This window comes from Lentinula edodes, assembly GCF_021015755.1.
Source record: "Lentinula edodes strain Le(Bin) 0899 ss11 chromosome Unknown C8R40scaffold_21, whole genome shotgun sequence".
In the NCBI taxonomy this organism is placed as follows: domain Eukaryota; kingdom Fungi; phylum Basidiomycota; class Agaricomycetes; order Agaricales; family Omphalotaceae; genus Lentinula; species Lentinula edodes.
This window is the reverse complement of record NW_025764327.1, coordinates 284,158-297,775: the sequence shown is the minus strand read 5'-3', so window position 1 is coordinate 297,775 and position 13,618 is coordinate 284,158. Positions and strand designations below refer to the sequence as shown.

Sequence of the window (13,618 nt, the reverse complement as noted above, 5' to 3'; positions counted from 1 at the left end):
CATCAGATTTGATGTCGAAGACCCAGCGGTTCTTAATGACCTTTCGGTCTGCTGGACGATCCATGAGTTCAAAAGTACCACGCCGTTTGAGCGCTTCAAGCTCTTCTTGGCAGGCCTTAAGCCATTCCTCACGCTCAGCCTTAGGTAGGCGAGTAATGTCCTTGTAAGTCCATTCACGGACGTTCTCAGAGCTTTTCAGCTCCCCCTCAAAGGGAACGGCCTTAGCCATGAGAAAATATATTAATTCAGCTCCCCCTTCCCGACATAGTCTGATCAGGGTATTAGCTTCGTCACCGGGAGTGACAGAGGGTTGTTCTCCATTTTCAGGAGTAGGATGCTCAGTACTAGGTCCGGGAACCTGTTCTGGCTCAGGACGTTCTTGCTCAGCCGAGGAGCTACCTGGCTGTGGTGCGCGTCTCTGAATATCCCTCTTTGGTCTCTCTACCTGTTGTTCCGTAGGAAGCTTAGTGCTGCTTCTAGGATCACCGGTAAGACGAGTAGGTGGTCTCCGCACACGACCTGAACGTCTCAACTGTTCTTGAGCAGGAGGTTGTTCATTCCGGGGTTGTGGCAGCGGACTAGGATCTCGTGCTGGCTGTTCAGCTGGCACAGGCGGTGCAACGTCTTGCTCCGGATCCTGTCTCATTTGGGGAGTGGTAGGTTGATGAAAGATGGGAACATCATCATCACCAGGTGGAGGAATAGGATCTTTAGGATCTGGGTTGCGATCTGGTAGTCGCGTAGAGCGATGACGCTCTGAGGATTTACAACGAGGAAATAATTTCTCGTCAAACACAGCGTGCGTAGCAGTGAACATGGCATTGTTCGACCGCATGTAGATATTTCCGTGTCCACCGTCAGAAACTCCGAGATATGTCATTAGTTCTGACCTAGGCGATTGTTTGTTTGTCCGTATTTCTTCATGAAGATAGACATACGCGCCACAGCCAAAGACACGCAAGTGATCTATGCGCGGAACTTTGTTGTACAAAATCTGATATGGTGTCTTCCATTTGTGACGACGCATAGGAGTGCGGTTATACACATGCACAGCGTGTGCAACAGAGAATTCCCACCAGGAATCAGGAATACAGGCTTGAAAGCGCTGTGGTTCACTTTTCTCAATAATAGTCCGGATAAACCTTTCGGCTCTTCCATTCTGCTGGTGGATATGAGGAGATGACCATTGTGCTTTGATACCTTCGTTCTTAAAGAACTCATCAAGTGCATTGGATCTAAATTCTCCGCCACCATCAGACATCCATTCCTTGACGTTAGTCTCGTATAGATTTTTGACTGTGGCAATGAATTGCTTTATCACCGGAAGAGCTCCGCTCTTCTTTTTTAAGTGGCAGTAGAACCCATGCGAAGTATAGTCATCTATGAAGAAGATCGTATACTTGTACTTGTGGTACGAAATGGTAGGCCATTCTTTGAGGTCTGAGTGAATAATCTCGAAGGGACGTGATGCCCGACGATTAGTTGGCGGAAAAGGACGTAAAGTCATCTTTCCTTTGGCACAACCTTCACACAGATCTTCCTCATGGGGAATGCTAAAGGTGGGAACACCTTCTGCATGTTTCCTCAGTTGAGTGAGTGCTTCGCGCGATGGATGACCCATGCGACGATGCATGGTAGTGTAATCCACTGAGTGGATCACTAGGTTTACAGCCATAGGCTGTGGCGAATAATCTTTGAGAATGTAGATTGTATCGCTGTGAGTTCGTGGTTCAAATGACAGGAATAAACCGTCTTTGTCCCAGAAGTCAACTTTGTCTGCGTTGCCGCGAACAGTTTTGCCATCTTGTAGGAAGCGTCCTTGTGCTATAAGGCGATGACTCAACTCCTTCATATAGAATACTGGAGCGATTCGTGCCGAATGCATGCGACCTCTAACATCCTTGAAATTTATCAAGACAGTCCCAACGCCAGTAATGTAGGCAGTTGTGGTTGCAGTTGCTATGAGCACTTTTTCCTCAAGGTCTTCATACTCAATGAAGTCACTCAAGTCAAAGGTAGTGTGTTCAGAACAACCAGAGTCGTTCATCCACCATTTAGGTTGATTTCTCTGTTTACCCTTACACTTCTTGCACACAGAGTATGAAACGTTGACACGCCTAAATTTTGGCTAGACATCTATGCTGTGAATTGTGACATTTTCACGTATAGATTTGTATCGAGAGGACTGTAATTGAGACCCAGATTGACAGTCAAAGTCAATACTGAATCAGTCTAATAAGTTGAAGGGACCATATACCCATACTACCACAAGTTGGTTAGTTTACCCATCCCCGATACTACCTACGGATAGCAGTCTACCTGTTTGTCAAGCAGGATTATACCAGACTCGGACTACATCCGAAGGATGACCATTCACGTATGACATACCAAGGGTATTCTTATTGGACCTTACACTGGCAGGAGTTTGGAAGAACTTACTCAAGTGACCATGAACCGAGGATTGACTCGAAATGACTTTCTAGAACTCAGGAATTATCAAATACTCCTTCTAGAACAAGATCATGCATTAATCTAAAGGACTGCGATTTAGTCTAATAGACCAATCAAGTTGCATGGTTGAGGAAAATGACTAGAAGAACGATCGAAGTACTGCGAGGCTCCGAAGACATATCAAATGAATGTCAAAGAGTCCTGACGTAGAAAATATTGAAGAATGCAATTAAATGAATACTATGTGTAACTCCCTTGATTGAGTATAGGCACAATGGGTGTCTATTGAAAGAGAGAAGCAATTAGTTTAATCCAGATGAATCAGATTGATAGGATTAGAATCGAGGAGAGCTGATTTGCCTCCGGACGAGATGACAAACGATCGAAGTAAGTGTTGAACCGCAATGACAGTTGAACACCATTCGAGTCATTCTCTAAAAACAATTAAATTAAATGAATATTGAAGTACCTACCTATGTTTGGAGGTATACTAGAATCTTGGAACCAATATGGACCAAATAAGGACATGTAGATTCAAATTAAATGGTATCTGACTGAGTGTAGAAGTTTCCTTGCGGTTCCGAACGTTTATTGTATTAAATTAATTGTACTATGCGACTCTATATTCTGTATGTATAAATAGCGATCCGATGTATCTGGAATACAAGTGATTTTGGGACGACGTTGCAGTGCTAATCCGTAAAAAGGAAAGACACACTCCCGCCAGACTGAAACCTCTTCGCTAGCAGCCATTCGGGCCCGGCACTTGTGAGTATAGGAACGTCGTGTTCTGCTCCTTGTGACTGCGAGAAGTCTATCCAGTTGTTGGGTATTCTTCGAACTTAGGATCAGTCGTTGGTCTTAAGGGCAAATCACGCTGTGTGGTTGTGCCAGCCCATAGTTCTAGCCCTCTGTAGGGGTCTGTGTGTTTCGGTTTTAATTTACTTTGATTCAAAACCCCAATTCTTGATATACCCAAATCAATACAAACCAAAGCACAAATTGTGCTGAATCTACCTTGATCAAAGGAATATATCGAATCCTTCGAGATTCAAATTGATTGATCAAAGCTTCGTACTTAGCTCTCAAAGCTTTGCGGAACCTTTGCCAACGCTACCCCTTGCTATTAAATAAATTTGATAGCAGTGAACTCGCATATTGTGTATTAGATTGGTTGGTTGGAGTGCCCATTAGATTCCTTCCTTTCTCTTTCACACAAAAACGAGGCAAGCTCGTTAACGTCATGTACACAAAAATGTTCATTGGATATATACTTGGCATCGATACGGTAATTATACAAACGGGACAAGAGATCAGGCTCAAAGGCTGACTTGCATGTCTTCGCCACTGCAACCGATGAAGGTGTGTTAGTATATCCCATATGGTCAAGATCAGAGGAGGGTACTGACCCCATGGTGTCCATGAATCCAGTGATTGCCAAAATTTCACGATCCAAGTCGAAGTTCATCAACTCATCAGGGTCGAAAGAGGCAGTTCCTGGGACCTCAAAGTCCATAGGAGGAGATGGAGGAGGCGGCGTAGGAGCCTTACTGCCATTCTCAACATCATCCACAGGAGACATTGCACGAGTGCGCTTTGTTGGAGGATCAAGTTCATCATCACTGTCCAACTCCGAAATATGCCCAGCTGGCTCAAGGGTGCGAATGACTTCGGCAGTCGCACGGACGCCAATATCACGGGCACGTTTGATGGCCATCCTTGTCTTCTTATGAAGATGAAGGGACGTAGCATTAGGAGGAGGGTTGTAAGGAGGATGGATGGAGTGCTTGCGCACATCTTGAACAGAAGGAGTAAGATCAGTACGTACCGGACCAAAGTCAACAGTACTGCCAATCGGACTGAAGTCCATAGAGTCTGCATCAGCTTGGGCAGCGTTTGCATTCTTCTTAGCCTTCTTGTTCTTTCCACTGCCACGCTTACGCTTCTTCTTGTTGTCATCGTTCCCATTCTGTCCCTTCTGCTGCTGGTTACTACCGTTACCATGCTGCTGTTGGGAGAACTTGGGATCGTTTCCCTTGCGATGAACGTTCGAAAACTTGTTCGCGTTCTGCGGTTGGGAGTTGCCAATGGTGTCTCCGCTGAAAGCGTTCATAACTGCGATACGAACTTTAGCAAAGGTCAATTTCTTGAGCTCTGCAGTTTCAAGCTGAGACATGGTTTGGATAACGACAGAGTAACGTGATGGGAGCTTAGATAAAAGAATCAAAGCTTCGAGGTGGTCAGCAAGACCAATGCCAGCTTCATCCATACGGGTGAAGTACATGCCAATCTCCATCATAGAGGACAGCGGATTTTGCTTGTATGGAATTTTAATAGCCATAGCGGCAGCAAAGTCATTAAAGACTGCGCCCAGACTCTTGACATTGTAAGTCTTGGCTAGATAGTTCCAAAGCTTCTTAGCTGTGTCGCTGTATTCCTTGGCAAGGATGCGGATGGAGGGAGAGATACGGAGGCGAATGTTACCAATAGCCTTGGTGTCGATCTCCTTCCAGGCTTTGAAAACAACCTCATAGTTCTTCCAGGCTTCAACACTGGCGGCGTTTGCAGCAACAAGTGGAGATGGTTCACTGGGTTGGTCAGTCGTAATTGCTGATTCAAGCCCTGTAGCCTGAAGGAAGGCTTCCATTTCGGAGGCCCAGGTGTCGTAGTTATCACCTTTGAGGGTGGTGGTAACAGCGGTAAACAGTGCAGAGGACATTGCGATCTGGATAAAATCAACAGAAAATGTCAGCATGCAATTCATAAACGCTCAATGACAACAGATGGAAACAAAATGTCATGAATGTTATTGCCAGTAGTGACAAGCTGCGACATATGTCTAGCAAGCTGTCATCTACAGTGTCAAGCACTCTTGGGTGATGTCATAATCAGCACTGTTAAGTGCGATATTGACTTCAGCACCAGAGGCGACGTTCCAGGTAAAGGTCTGTGTCAGAGACAGCAATCAAATAGATGCGTCAATGACAACAGTAGACCAGAGAGCGCTGCGAGCTTAGAGCTCAGCAAAGCGTTCATCCGGGGCCCATAACCTGTTGAGCAGGCAAGGAGTGCGTAGTGGGAACACTCTCCAGTACCATACCTGGTAGTAGAGCTTAGTGTCTCAGTGAGGCAATAAAAGTAAGAGAGAAGCGAGTTGGATTCCAGTACAGGATATGGCCTGTTTATATACATAACTGTATGACAGTATTACATAAGGAAGTACTGAGGAATCCGCATATAGTAAATAACTAGATATGACTACATATGACATATTATAACACATGATCATAATAGTGGCATGTGAACAGCATAGCCGCGTTCAACAGATAAGTCAGTTAAGATCTCTGCACAAGACCCAGTGAGTCTATATTTTTGAAAAAATTTACGCCTAAAAAGCCAATGGCCAGATAATTCTTTCAATTGGAGCTAGGTAAATCTTCGTATGAGCTCCCATTATAACCAAGTTTCCTTGAGCAACGCACAAAGTGCTCACCTCAAAATAGTATTAGTATGTTCAACTTACTGCCCATCGGCGCCTTTTAATGTCCGTTCAGTTCGATGTAAGTGGAAGGCTCCAAGTTGAATTGTAAGACATGCATCCTTCCTGTGGAGCACTTGCAAGCATGTTGTTTGTCAAGGACTTTTTTGAGAGCAGAGTAACAATTTATATCACCTCAGTCCCACAAACCTACTATATTCATGGTTCTGCTATTTAAACGCTGAAGTATGACTGCCTTCCCCATCCACTTCTTGTTTTCTTACTGTGATTACCAGTGCATTTCGAGGCTCTTGTTCCTATCACCAACCTTTGTTTTGTCTGCACTGTATGTACTTTCACCGTTCAGGTCATGATTGAATCACTGTGCTACTGCTCACATTTAAGATCTAGTACATCCAATCACAGGTTACAAATTCCAAACCATATTTCATCTTCAATTGACAATCTGCAAGTAAGCATCTGCTACAATGCAGCATACCCACTGATAAACCTTCCTATCTCTTCCAGTATCAGAATGAGCAATATCAAGGTAACCAACAATACCTCCTCAAATATCTATGTCAGTATCACTGCAAGTGGCCAAGACTGGAGTAATGGGGGAAATGAAAATTGGATTACTCTTGCGGCTAATGGCGGAACTAATACCTGGGGATATAGGAGCCACTGGCAAACAATACGCTTCACCAGGAGCCAAACTCCAGGAGCACTAATTGAGACTATACTTGGGGTACCAGGTGCAAATGTGAACATCTATTAGTTGGAACGGCAGGAAATTTGGTACAAACGTAGTGATGCCATCCTCTTCTGATGTATTAGGTGCATCTATAGAATTTTACTCCTTCAGTCCTTCGGCATTTAGAGATAGTTGGTGATACCTGAATCATATGAGTTACTTTCAAAAATTGCTTAGGCCGTACTGTGAGTTCAACACCAACCTCAAAAATATGCTTTGAATGACCAATGACCTCCTTCCACATAAAAGTCAATCTTTAATGGTCCAGATGCTGATACCAATATTCTCTTGGAACAAGAACATCATGATAGATACATCGACGATGTTTCGTTGGAGCAACCCGTATATGACAATGTGTAGTGTTGAGAACAGATAGATAGGAATGGTATAATTGGGAGTTCACGTAGAGGTGTCTGAATTAGAAGAGTGCTGGTTTCGATTGAAAGTCGAATCATTTGCAGAAGAACGAGATTCGACATAACAGAATGCTAGATGGACAACCATACTTTGATGAAAAGGCAGTGATTTTCTCCTGTAATCAGCGTAAGAGCCGATACACTGCCAGTGTGTGATGAGCTCGAGTTTTCTTGGTTTTTGTACAACGTAAGGCGCTGTTCCAAAGCAGTATGTATCATGACCGGGTCTTCGCGGTGACAATTTTGTATGGATAGATGCAATTTTGTGTTGTCAAGATTGGAATGGGTGATAACGAGGAGTCAAAATGTTCCAAGTAGAGTCTTATGAGTGGTGTTATATCGAGGATGATGAAGAGATTCCTAGAGATTCCTGAGTTGTAATGAAGTGATTTTCTCCACATGAGGTTGTCAATACAGACGGCGAAGACGACGCTCTAGTTCATAGTAGAATCAGCCGCACACTGACAGATGGTTCGCCATCGATATCTTCATGGACAGTGTGGACGTCGTTGATCAAGTGTATTGGAAAGCACGTGGTTATGTAAATGGTGCTGTTGACTCCGTGTTCCGTAGTAACGCTTACACCCCTACCAAGGGCTCTTTGTCCCTTTGCGAATTCAGGTATATCGATGTACCACATTATACATCAAATGGCACTCTCTTTGTCAAGAATGAAGACTGGATTGACTGGCGAATCAACTTTGGACACTGGCAGGAATTTGGGTCGCCCTGCTTGAAGTTCCACTCAGTTGGGGCGAGGGTTAATTGGCAAGCACCTGGTAAGCGCATCTGTTCTTGAGCAGTCGGAACCCGCTCACATGCCGCATCGGTACCTACTCGTACGGAAAATCTGCTTTTGGATGTAGAGAAGATTTGGATGTGTATAGCAACTTTTGGTCGTTCATCGCCAAGTAACTCCGTCTCTTCGGTGCGATCTTCAACCTCAAAGAAATGTTCTAGAATCCAGTCCATCTACTCCTACACCCAGCTGGGTTCTGTATTTATTATTCGTCCTCTGCATCGTGACCGTAGGGAAAACCTGGACGGAGAACGCAATACTTTCTATGAAGGTGATGGTGTATTGCGCTTCCTTACTCATCCCGGCCTTCTTCAGAGGCAGAAATATACCAGTGGGTTTTCTTCATGTAGTGGCGTAAGACAGATGGATGATGGGACGCTGCGGCGATCGCTTTTTGAGAGGTGATGATGATGTCGATTAGTGAGTGTCCTTTCTGAAGAAAAGCAATTTTGCGTGATGTTCAATTTCTCTGTTTTGTGAAGTAGCGACATGCGAGTGTACTGCAAGTATGTATCGTGAATAAAATATCCTATTGCTCCTCGGTCATCCCTACTCCTAGCGATGCGGTGTCGATTATCTATCATGATCTATTATCTGTACTGGCTCGACCTCATTTCAGACGGTCTGTTACTTGCTGGAACTGTCGAACCTATGTCTTTTCTTTCTTTTTCCCTCAAGCGCCTAAGCCTCGTTCTTTCCGTCGTGGATCCTATGAAGCGGATCTTGTATCTATCAACGCCCACATTGATTATTATCCTCATTTAGCTCTTCCATTGATTTTCTACATCCATCAGACTCGGATCCAGAAGTACTCTACTTGAATACTTGTATTTTTTTCTCGATGTCTGGCCTATGTTTGAACCTTTGGTCTTACACGCGCTCAGACGCGTCTCACTCCAAGGATATAAATCAAAGAGCATCGAAATCAGATGTGAACATTTATCGACGTGTCGGTTGTACGATTTTCCCTAATTCTATCGATTTCTATGGCTTTGAGTATTGAGAAACGGACTCGGCCGGTATGAGGTCGATATGAGGAGCAACTTGACGTAATCCGAGGAGACAGTGTGCTAATAGTAAATGTGGCGTAGATTTTGATTATGCTCTTCCTTTGTCACTTTCCCCGACCATCCTGAAACCGTTTTTCACTCACCTCGAGGTTAGCACGTTTCCCAACTTGTCTCGAAGCGGTTCTTTTATTCTTTCTTCAGTTTGTTCCGTCGCTTCCGGCTTCCGACAACACACAGGACTGAGGCTGTCATATTTAAGCACTAGAAAAGTACTGCAGTTTCAAGCTCTTCCCATAGTTAATTGTCCTTGATTTATGTCTTCGTCTTCACCACCGTCGTATACAAGCGAGGACCAGACTTTTCAACACAACGTCCAAGACGTCCAGGCTTCTTCGGTCCAGAGACGAAAAAGTAGCAAGGAAAAGGCCGGAGAAGTTAGTGGGGATCCTGATATCAAATCCGAGACGTCTTCGATTTCTAGACGAAGGTCTAGGCGCCATTCTTCTCACTCTGTCGACGCTCCGAGATTGTCACAAGAAATCATCGAGCGCATCGCTCGTCAAAGCGTCCGTTCCTCAAGGCACATAAACGCCGACTTGCTCAAGCAGATCGCGAAACAAGGCGGACTGCCCAAGGATTTGGACCAAGACGGACTACCAAAGTTCAAAGTGATTACCGGATCCGAAGCCACGAGGGTTTATGAGAAGACTTTGCGGTGAGCTTCTTGTTCTCGAGCTCGTTCTCTTTGGCTCATTTTACCTGTTCAGAGAGGATGACCGTGCTTCTTCCTTGTCCCATGACTCGAGCAAAAGAAGGGGCGCTCGACATTTCGAATCACGCCCAATCGTTCTCGCCTACCCCGGAATACGAGCAGGAAGGAAGGTCGTAGATTACTACATGACTTGGAAGGGTAAAACACCAGTGCGTAGCTAGTTTGAGATCCTCAGGAGTCATTGATCTGACGTTGCGGTTCTTGCAGAAAGCACATCGGTTGAAAGGTTCAGCTCAATCCATCTCAATCGATGTTCAGGTCTGAATGGGTGTTGTGAATTAGGTACCGGCCGACGGACTGATATTCTCGACGGAGAATTCAAGAGCCTTGCCAAGTCATTCGATGAATACGGCAAGAAAGTCAAAAGATTATCGTCAGTCAATCTATCAAATAACACCCTCTGGGGATTTTTGTGTTGACGATCACGATTGTACAGCGGCCTCATTTCTGTAGAGCCTTCTACACCGAAGGTGTCCACTTTTGATATAGAGCCTCCTACACCCAAAGCATCTACGTTTGGTACATCTTCAGCGCTTCCTGACATCTCAAATGTAGACGACAATGTCAATGCGGCAGTAGAACCCACGAGGCCTACAGTAATTCAAGTTGAATCAGCGCCTGCGGTATTAACTACCACGTCTTCAAACGAGAACGGTACGTACCGTTCGCAAATATACACCGCAATGGATGAAATTGAACTAATCGTCACTAAATAGATCCGTTAGCACCTCCACGACCTCCGTACGGTAGAATCAACAGCAACGGTAGCGCAGTATCCCTGCCGTACCTAGGAGATCGACGTAAGTATTTTGGTCACGTTCAGTCAACTCTGCGATATCCTTACCATTTTGCATTAGTCCCATTAGTCGTTGTCAACCCGGATGCGTGAGTTATTCAACAACTTAATTTATTTCCACGTTTCACTTATGTTTACACTATCACAGTTCTTCCTCCTCTGGGCAAGGTTTGTTATATCATCCGATACATCTTCTTATACCAACCTGGGCACATTTAACCAGATTCTCGGCGTTCGTCTCTAGCCGCGGGCAGCAGCAGCAAGCCAACAAAAGGTTCGCCTAATCGGTAATATGCTGTGTTTATCGCCGTATCTGACAGTTCATTCAGACAAATCTCCTCTCAAGCAAGTGCTCACAGCCGTGGAAGAAGAAACCGATGATGGTATGTGTACGTTCCCAATCTAAATCGATCGATCATCTAAATTATTCCTTTCAACAGTCCAGTCTAACACGAGTCTGAAACAAAGCTATATGTGAGTGTGTCTGTTCTGTTCCGTGTACATGAACCAAATGTGACATTTACAATGATTGTTCTAGTGACTCTGACTCGAAGTCCCATCATCACAGGCATGGAGAGCACGAACTTGACCGCAGGCAAAGAGGTGATCATCATCGAACGTCGTCCAGTGAGAAACGCGAACGGGATTCCTCAAAATCACCGACGAGCTCAACGGAGAGTTTATCCGGTTCCAACTCAGGACGTGACCATGATAAACACAAGAATTCGGGCGAGGATGAGATATTAATCGTTCTGATGGACGACAAGAAATCATCGTGGCATGGGTAAATGACTTCCCATTGGCGTATCAATATCAGGACAACAGAACTGACCCGATTTAGACTTCCTCAAGTTGACAGACATGACTCGAAGAAGGTATCGATTTCACGCAAGACGTCCCAGCGTGCATCGCCATGGAGTGGTCCTGTAGCCAATTCCCGAGGTGAAATTCATCGATATGTTCCAGGGGGATCCGGGGTTTCACCGTTCGATATCTATGACCCGGAACGGGATGACGACAATGACAACGACTCGGACGAAAGCGACATCGACGACAACCTCATTCTCAGCCTCAAAGCCAGGCTCACTGCCCTGGGACTACACAATAGTCCATCAAACTCTCCTCGCGCGACACCCTTGCCTGCAAATTCCCTTCTTCCCAGCATCCAGTCCCCATACACAGCTAATTCGCCGTACCTCCATGCTTCACCTGCGACACTCAGTGGACACGTCTCTTTATACAGCCCACACAGCGTATCCGCACCGAACCTTCCTTTGTCTCCTCAGCAACCCTCATACTCCCTCTCACCTGAACCTTCATCGTCATCTTATGTTTTGCCCTTTGTCTCAGGGGAACCCACTTCCGGTTCACCTTGGCCGGGCACGGCAAACCTCTACAGCCCGTATGTCAACACATTGCAATCTCCTAGTCCATATACTAGCGCGTATCAACCTCCTCTCTATGCACCCAGCCCGTATGTTTTGAACACTGGTACTAGCGGTACGCATGTGCCTCTTCCCGCGGTATCAACGTATCCATATTCCAATGTCGATTACACGGGCACCATTGACCCGGCGATGTATCCCCTTCCTCCGTCTTCATATTCGAGCCCGTATGTACCAGTACGCGAAACTCCTGCTCATTATTGATAATTTTAATGGTTTCATTGCGTTGCGTTGATCTTAGAGTATGTATATACTATGTAATTATTTTACTGCTTGTGTTTCAATTTTTCACTCGGTTTTCCAGGTTGTGATCAATGTTCTGCATGTATGTGCTCGTTCTGTTGCGACGATACTTGTACATTTACGTTTCTGAGGTCGTGATTGTAAATTGATGTAATTCAAATTGATTACTGTAACCCGAGGCTGTAACCGGTACCTCACTTCAACTGGTACAACGACCACGCAACATGGTCATAAGGGTAGCAGCGTCCCAGCTTCGTGATATTCCTCCTCTGCTTGGAGACGGTCAAGGAAGTTATAGGATAAGGGTATTGGGTAATAGTGGTATGAGCATATAGCTCTTTCATTACTGTATTTAAAAACTCATTTTGTTGGTGTAGGATCTGGAAAGGTGACGCTACTATTTTCTGCTTTATGATTATATTGCGCCTCTATAACTTCGGATACCAAACACGAAGCGCTTAACGTTGGGTTGAATAGAGCACACTCAGTCGCCAAGTGGCATCTATCCTTAACATTCCATATCTCTCGTTAGATGAGCTATACTGGCAACCCGGATGGAAAACTACACCCTATGATGTATTCCGTGACAAAATAGTGGCTTTTATGCAAACAAATAAGTCAAATGGCTGGGTAATTGAAGGTGAATATGCTCGGAAGGGAGCTGCCGTTGCACAGGAACATGCCACTGATATTATCTGTAAGTCGAGTGTATTTCACTTCTTTGCTCTGAGAATGTCCTGCACACACACTTCAGGGCTTGACCCTCCCCTTCTGCTCTACTTTCCCCGCCTCCTCTTGCGAACCGTCCTCCGTCTCGTCGGATTGGAGTCGTCATGTAGTCCGGGATGCCCCGAATCCGTGCGCGATGCATTCTTCTCCAAATCCGGTATCCTATGGTGGTGTCTCCACCAGCATCGTGTTGTTATTGAGCGGCACTCGGCACTCATGAAGATATGGGGCTTAGGAATAGGTTCGAAGGCACCGGAAGAGCAGAAGATGAGACGATTGGGCGGTTGGGGATCGGAAGTCAAGGATTGGCTGCAAAGTGTTCGAGAGATGCCAAAGAATACATAACAGAATGCAGTATGTATCTACGGTGTTGTAGAATCGGAAACTGCATATACCTTATACAATATCCTGTCCTCATACGCATGATCGAACTCACCGCCCATATACATACCCGCATCTGACCCGCCCAAAACTCACGATGAGTGACAAATTGTTTCCCTATCATGATTCCTCTTACGTTCGCTAACCCTTGGCATTGGCTATGTAGAAAGGCTTCGAAGCCTTTGTCAGTGGTGCTTTCAAACCGGAAAAAGAAAAAAATTTCGCTGGACAGAATTCGTAATAATTAAAAAAAAGACGACAAGAGTTTAGAAACCTAACCAAGCAAGGTGAAGTGCCGAATGGTGTGCATAGTGTCGGCCAGATAGGCCTGTGGGCGCTCAGAA

At 45.2% G+C, this 13,618-nt stretch overlaps 4 protein-coding genes across 4 annotated transcripts; all 4 read left to right on the top strand.

Annotated features, from left to right (window-relative positions):
• The first annotated feature begins 7,376 nt into the window (after positions 1-7,376).
• On the top strand, positions 7,377-8,467 carry C8R40DRAFT_312164 (uncharacterized protein). Its single transcript, XM_046234672.1, has 3 exons — positions 7,377-7,878; positions 7,966-8,318; positions 8,384-8,467. The coding sequence occupies exons 1-2, from the start codon at positions 7,590-7,592 to the stop codon at positions 8,301-8,303; spliced, it is 627 nt and encodes a 208-aa protein (XP_046085465.1). The 5' UTR covers positions 7,377-7,589; the 3' UTR covers positions 8,304-8,318; positions 8,384-8,467.
• A 534-nt stretch (positions 8,468-9,001) lies between these two features.
• C8R40DRAFT_311993 (uncharacterized protein) lies at positions 9,002-11,349 on the top strand. Its single transcript, XM_046234671.1, has 13 exons — positions 9,002-9,057; positions 9,110-9,623; positions 9,676-9,829; positions 9,888-9,906; positions 9,963-10,053; positions 10,117-10,334; positions 10,397-10,480; positions 10,538-10,565; positions 10,625-10,644; positions 10,700-10,750; positions 10,806-10,859; positions 10,917-10,950; positions 11,015-11,349. Exons 2-13 carry the CDS (start codon positions 9,223-9,225, stop codon positions 11,262-11,264), a joined length of 1,404 nt encoding a protein of 467 aa, XP_046085464.1. The 5' UTR covers positions 9,002-9,057; positions 9,110-9,222; the 3' UTR covers positions 11,265-11,349.
• C8R40DRAFT_311293 (uncharacterized protein) lies at positions 11,106-12,295 on the top strand. Its single transcript, XM_046234669.1, has 4 exons — positions 11,106-11,260; positions 11,318-11,878; positions 11,948-12,163; positions 12,226-12,295. The coding sequence occupies exons 1-3, from the start codon at positions 11,232-11,234 to the stop codon at positions 12,123-12,125; spliced, it is 768 nt and encodes a 255-aa protein (XP_046085463.1). The 5' UTR covers positions 11,106-11,231; the 3' UTR covers positions 12,126-12,163; positions 12,226-12,295.
• On the top strand, positions 12,226-13,313 carry C8R40DRAFT_1108547 (AAA domain-containing protein). Its single transcript, XM_046228261.1, has 5 exons — positions 12,226-12,246; positions 12,296-12,485; positions 12,542-12,552; positions 12,642-12,861; positions 12,919-13,313. Exons 2-5 carry the CDS (start codon positions 12,389-12,391, stop codon positions 13,236-13,238), a joined length of 648 nt encoding a protein of 215 aa, XP_046085462.1. The 5' UTR covers positions 12,226-12,246; positions 12,296-12,388; the 3' UTR covers positions 13,239-13,313.
• The last annotated feature ends 305 nt before the right edge of the window (positions 13,314-13,618 follow it).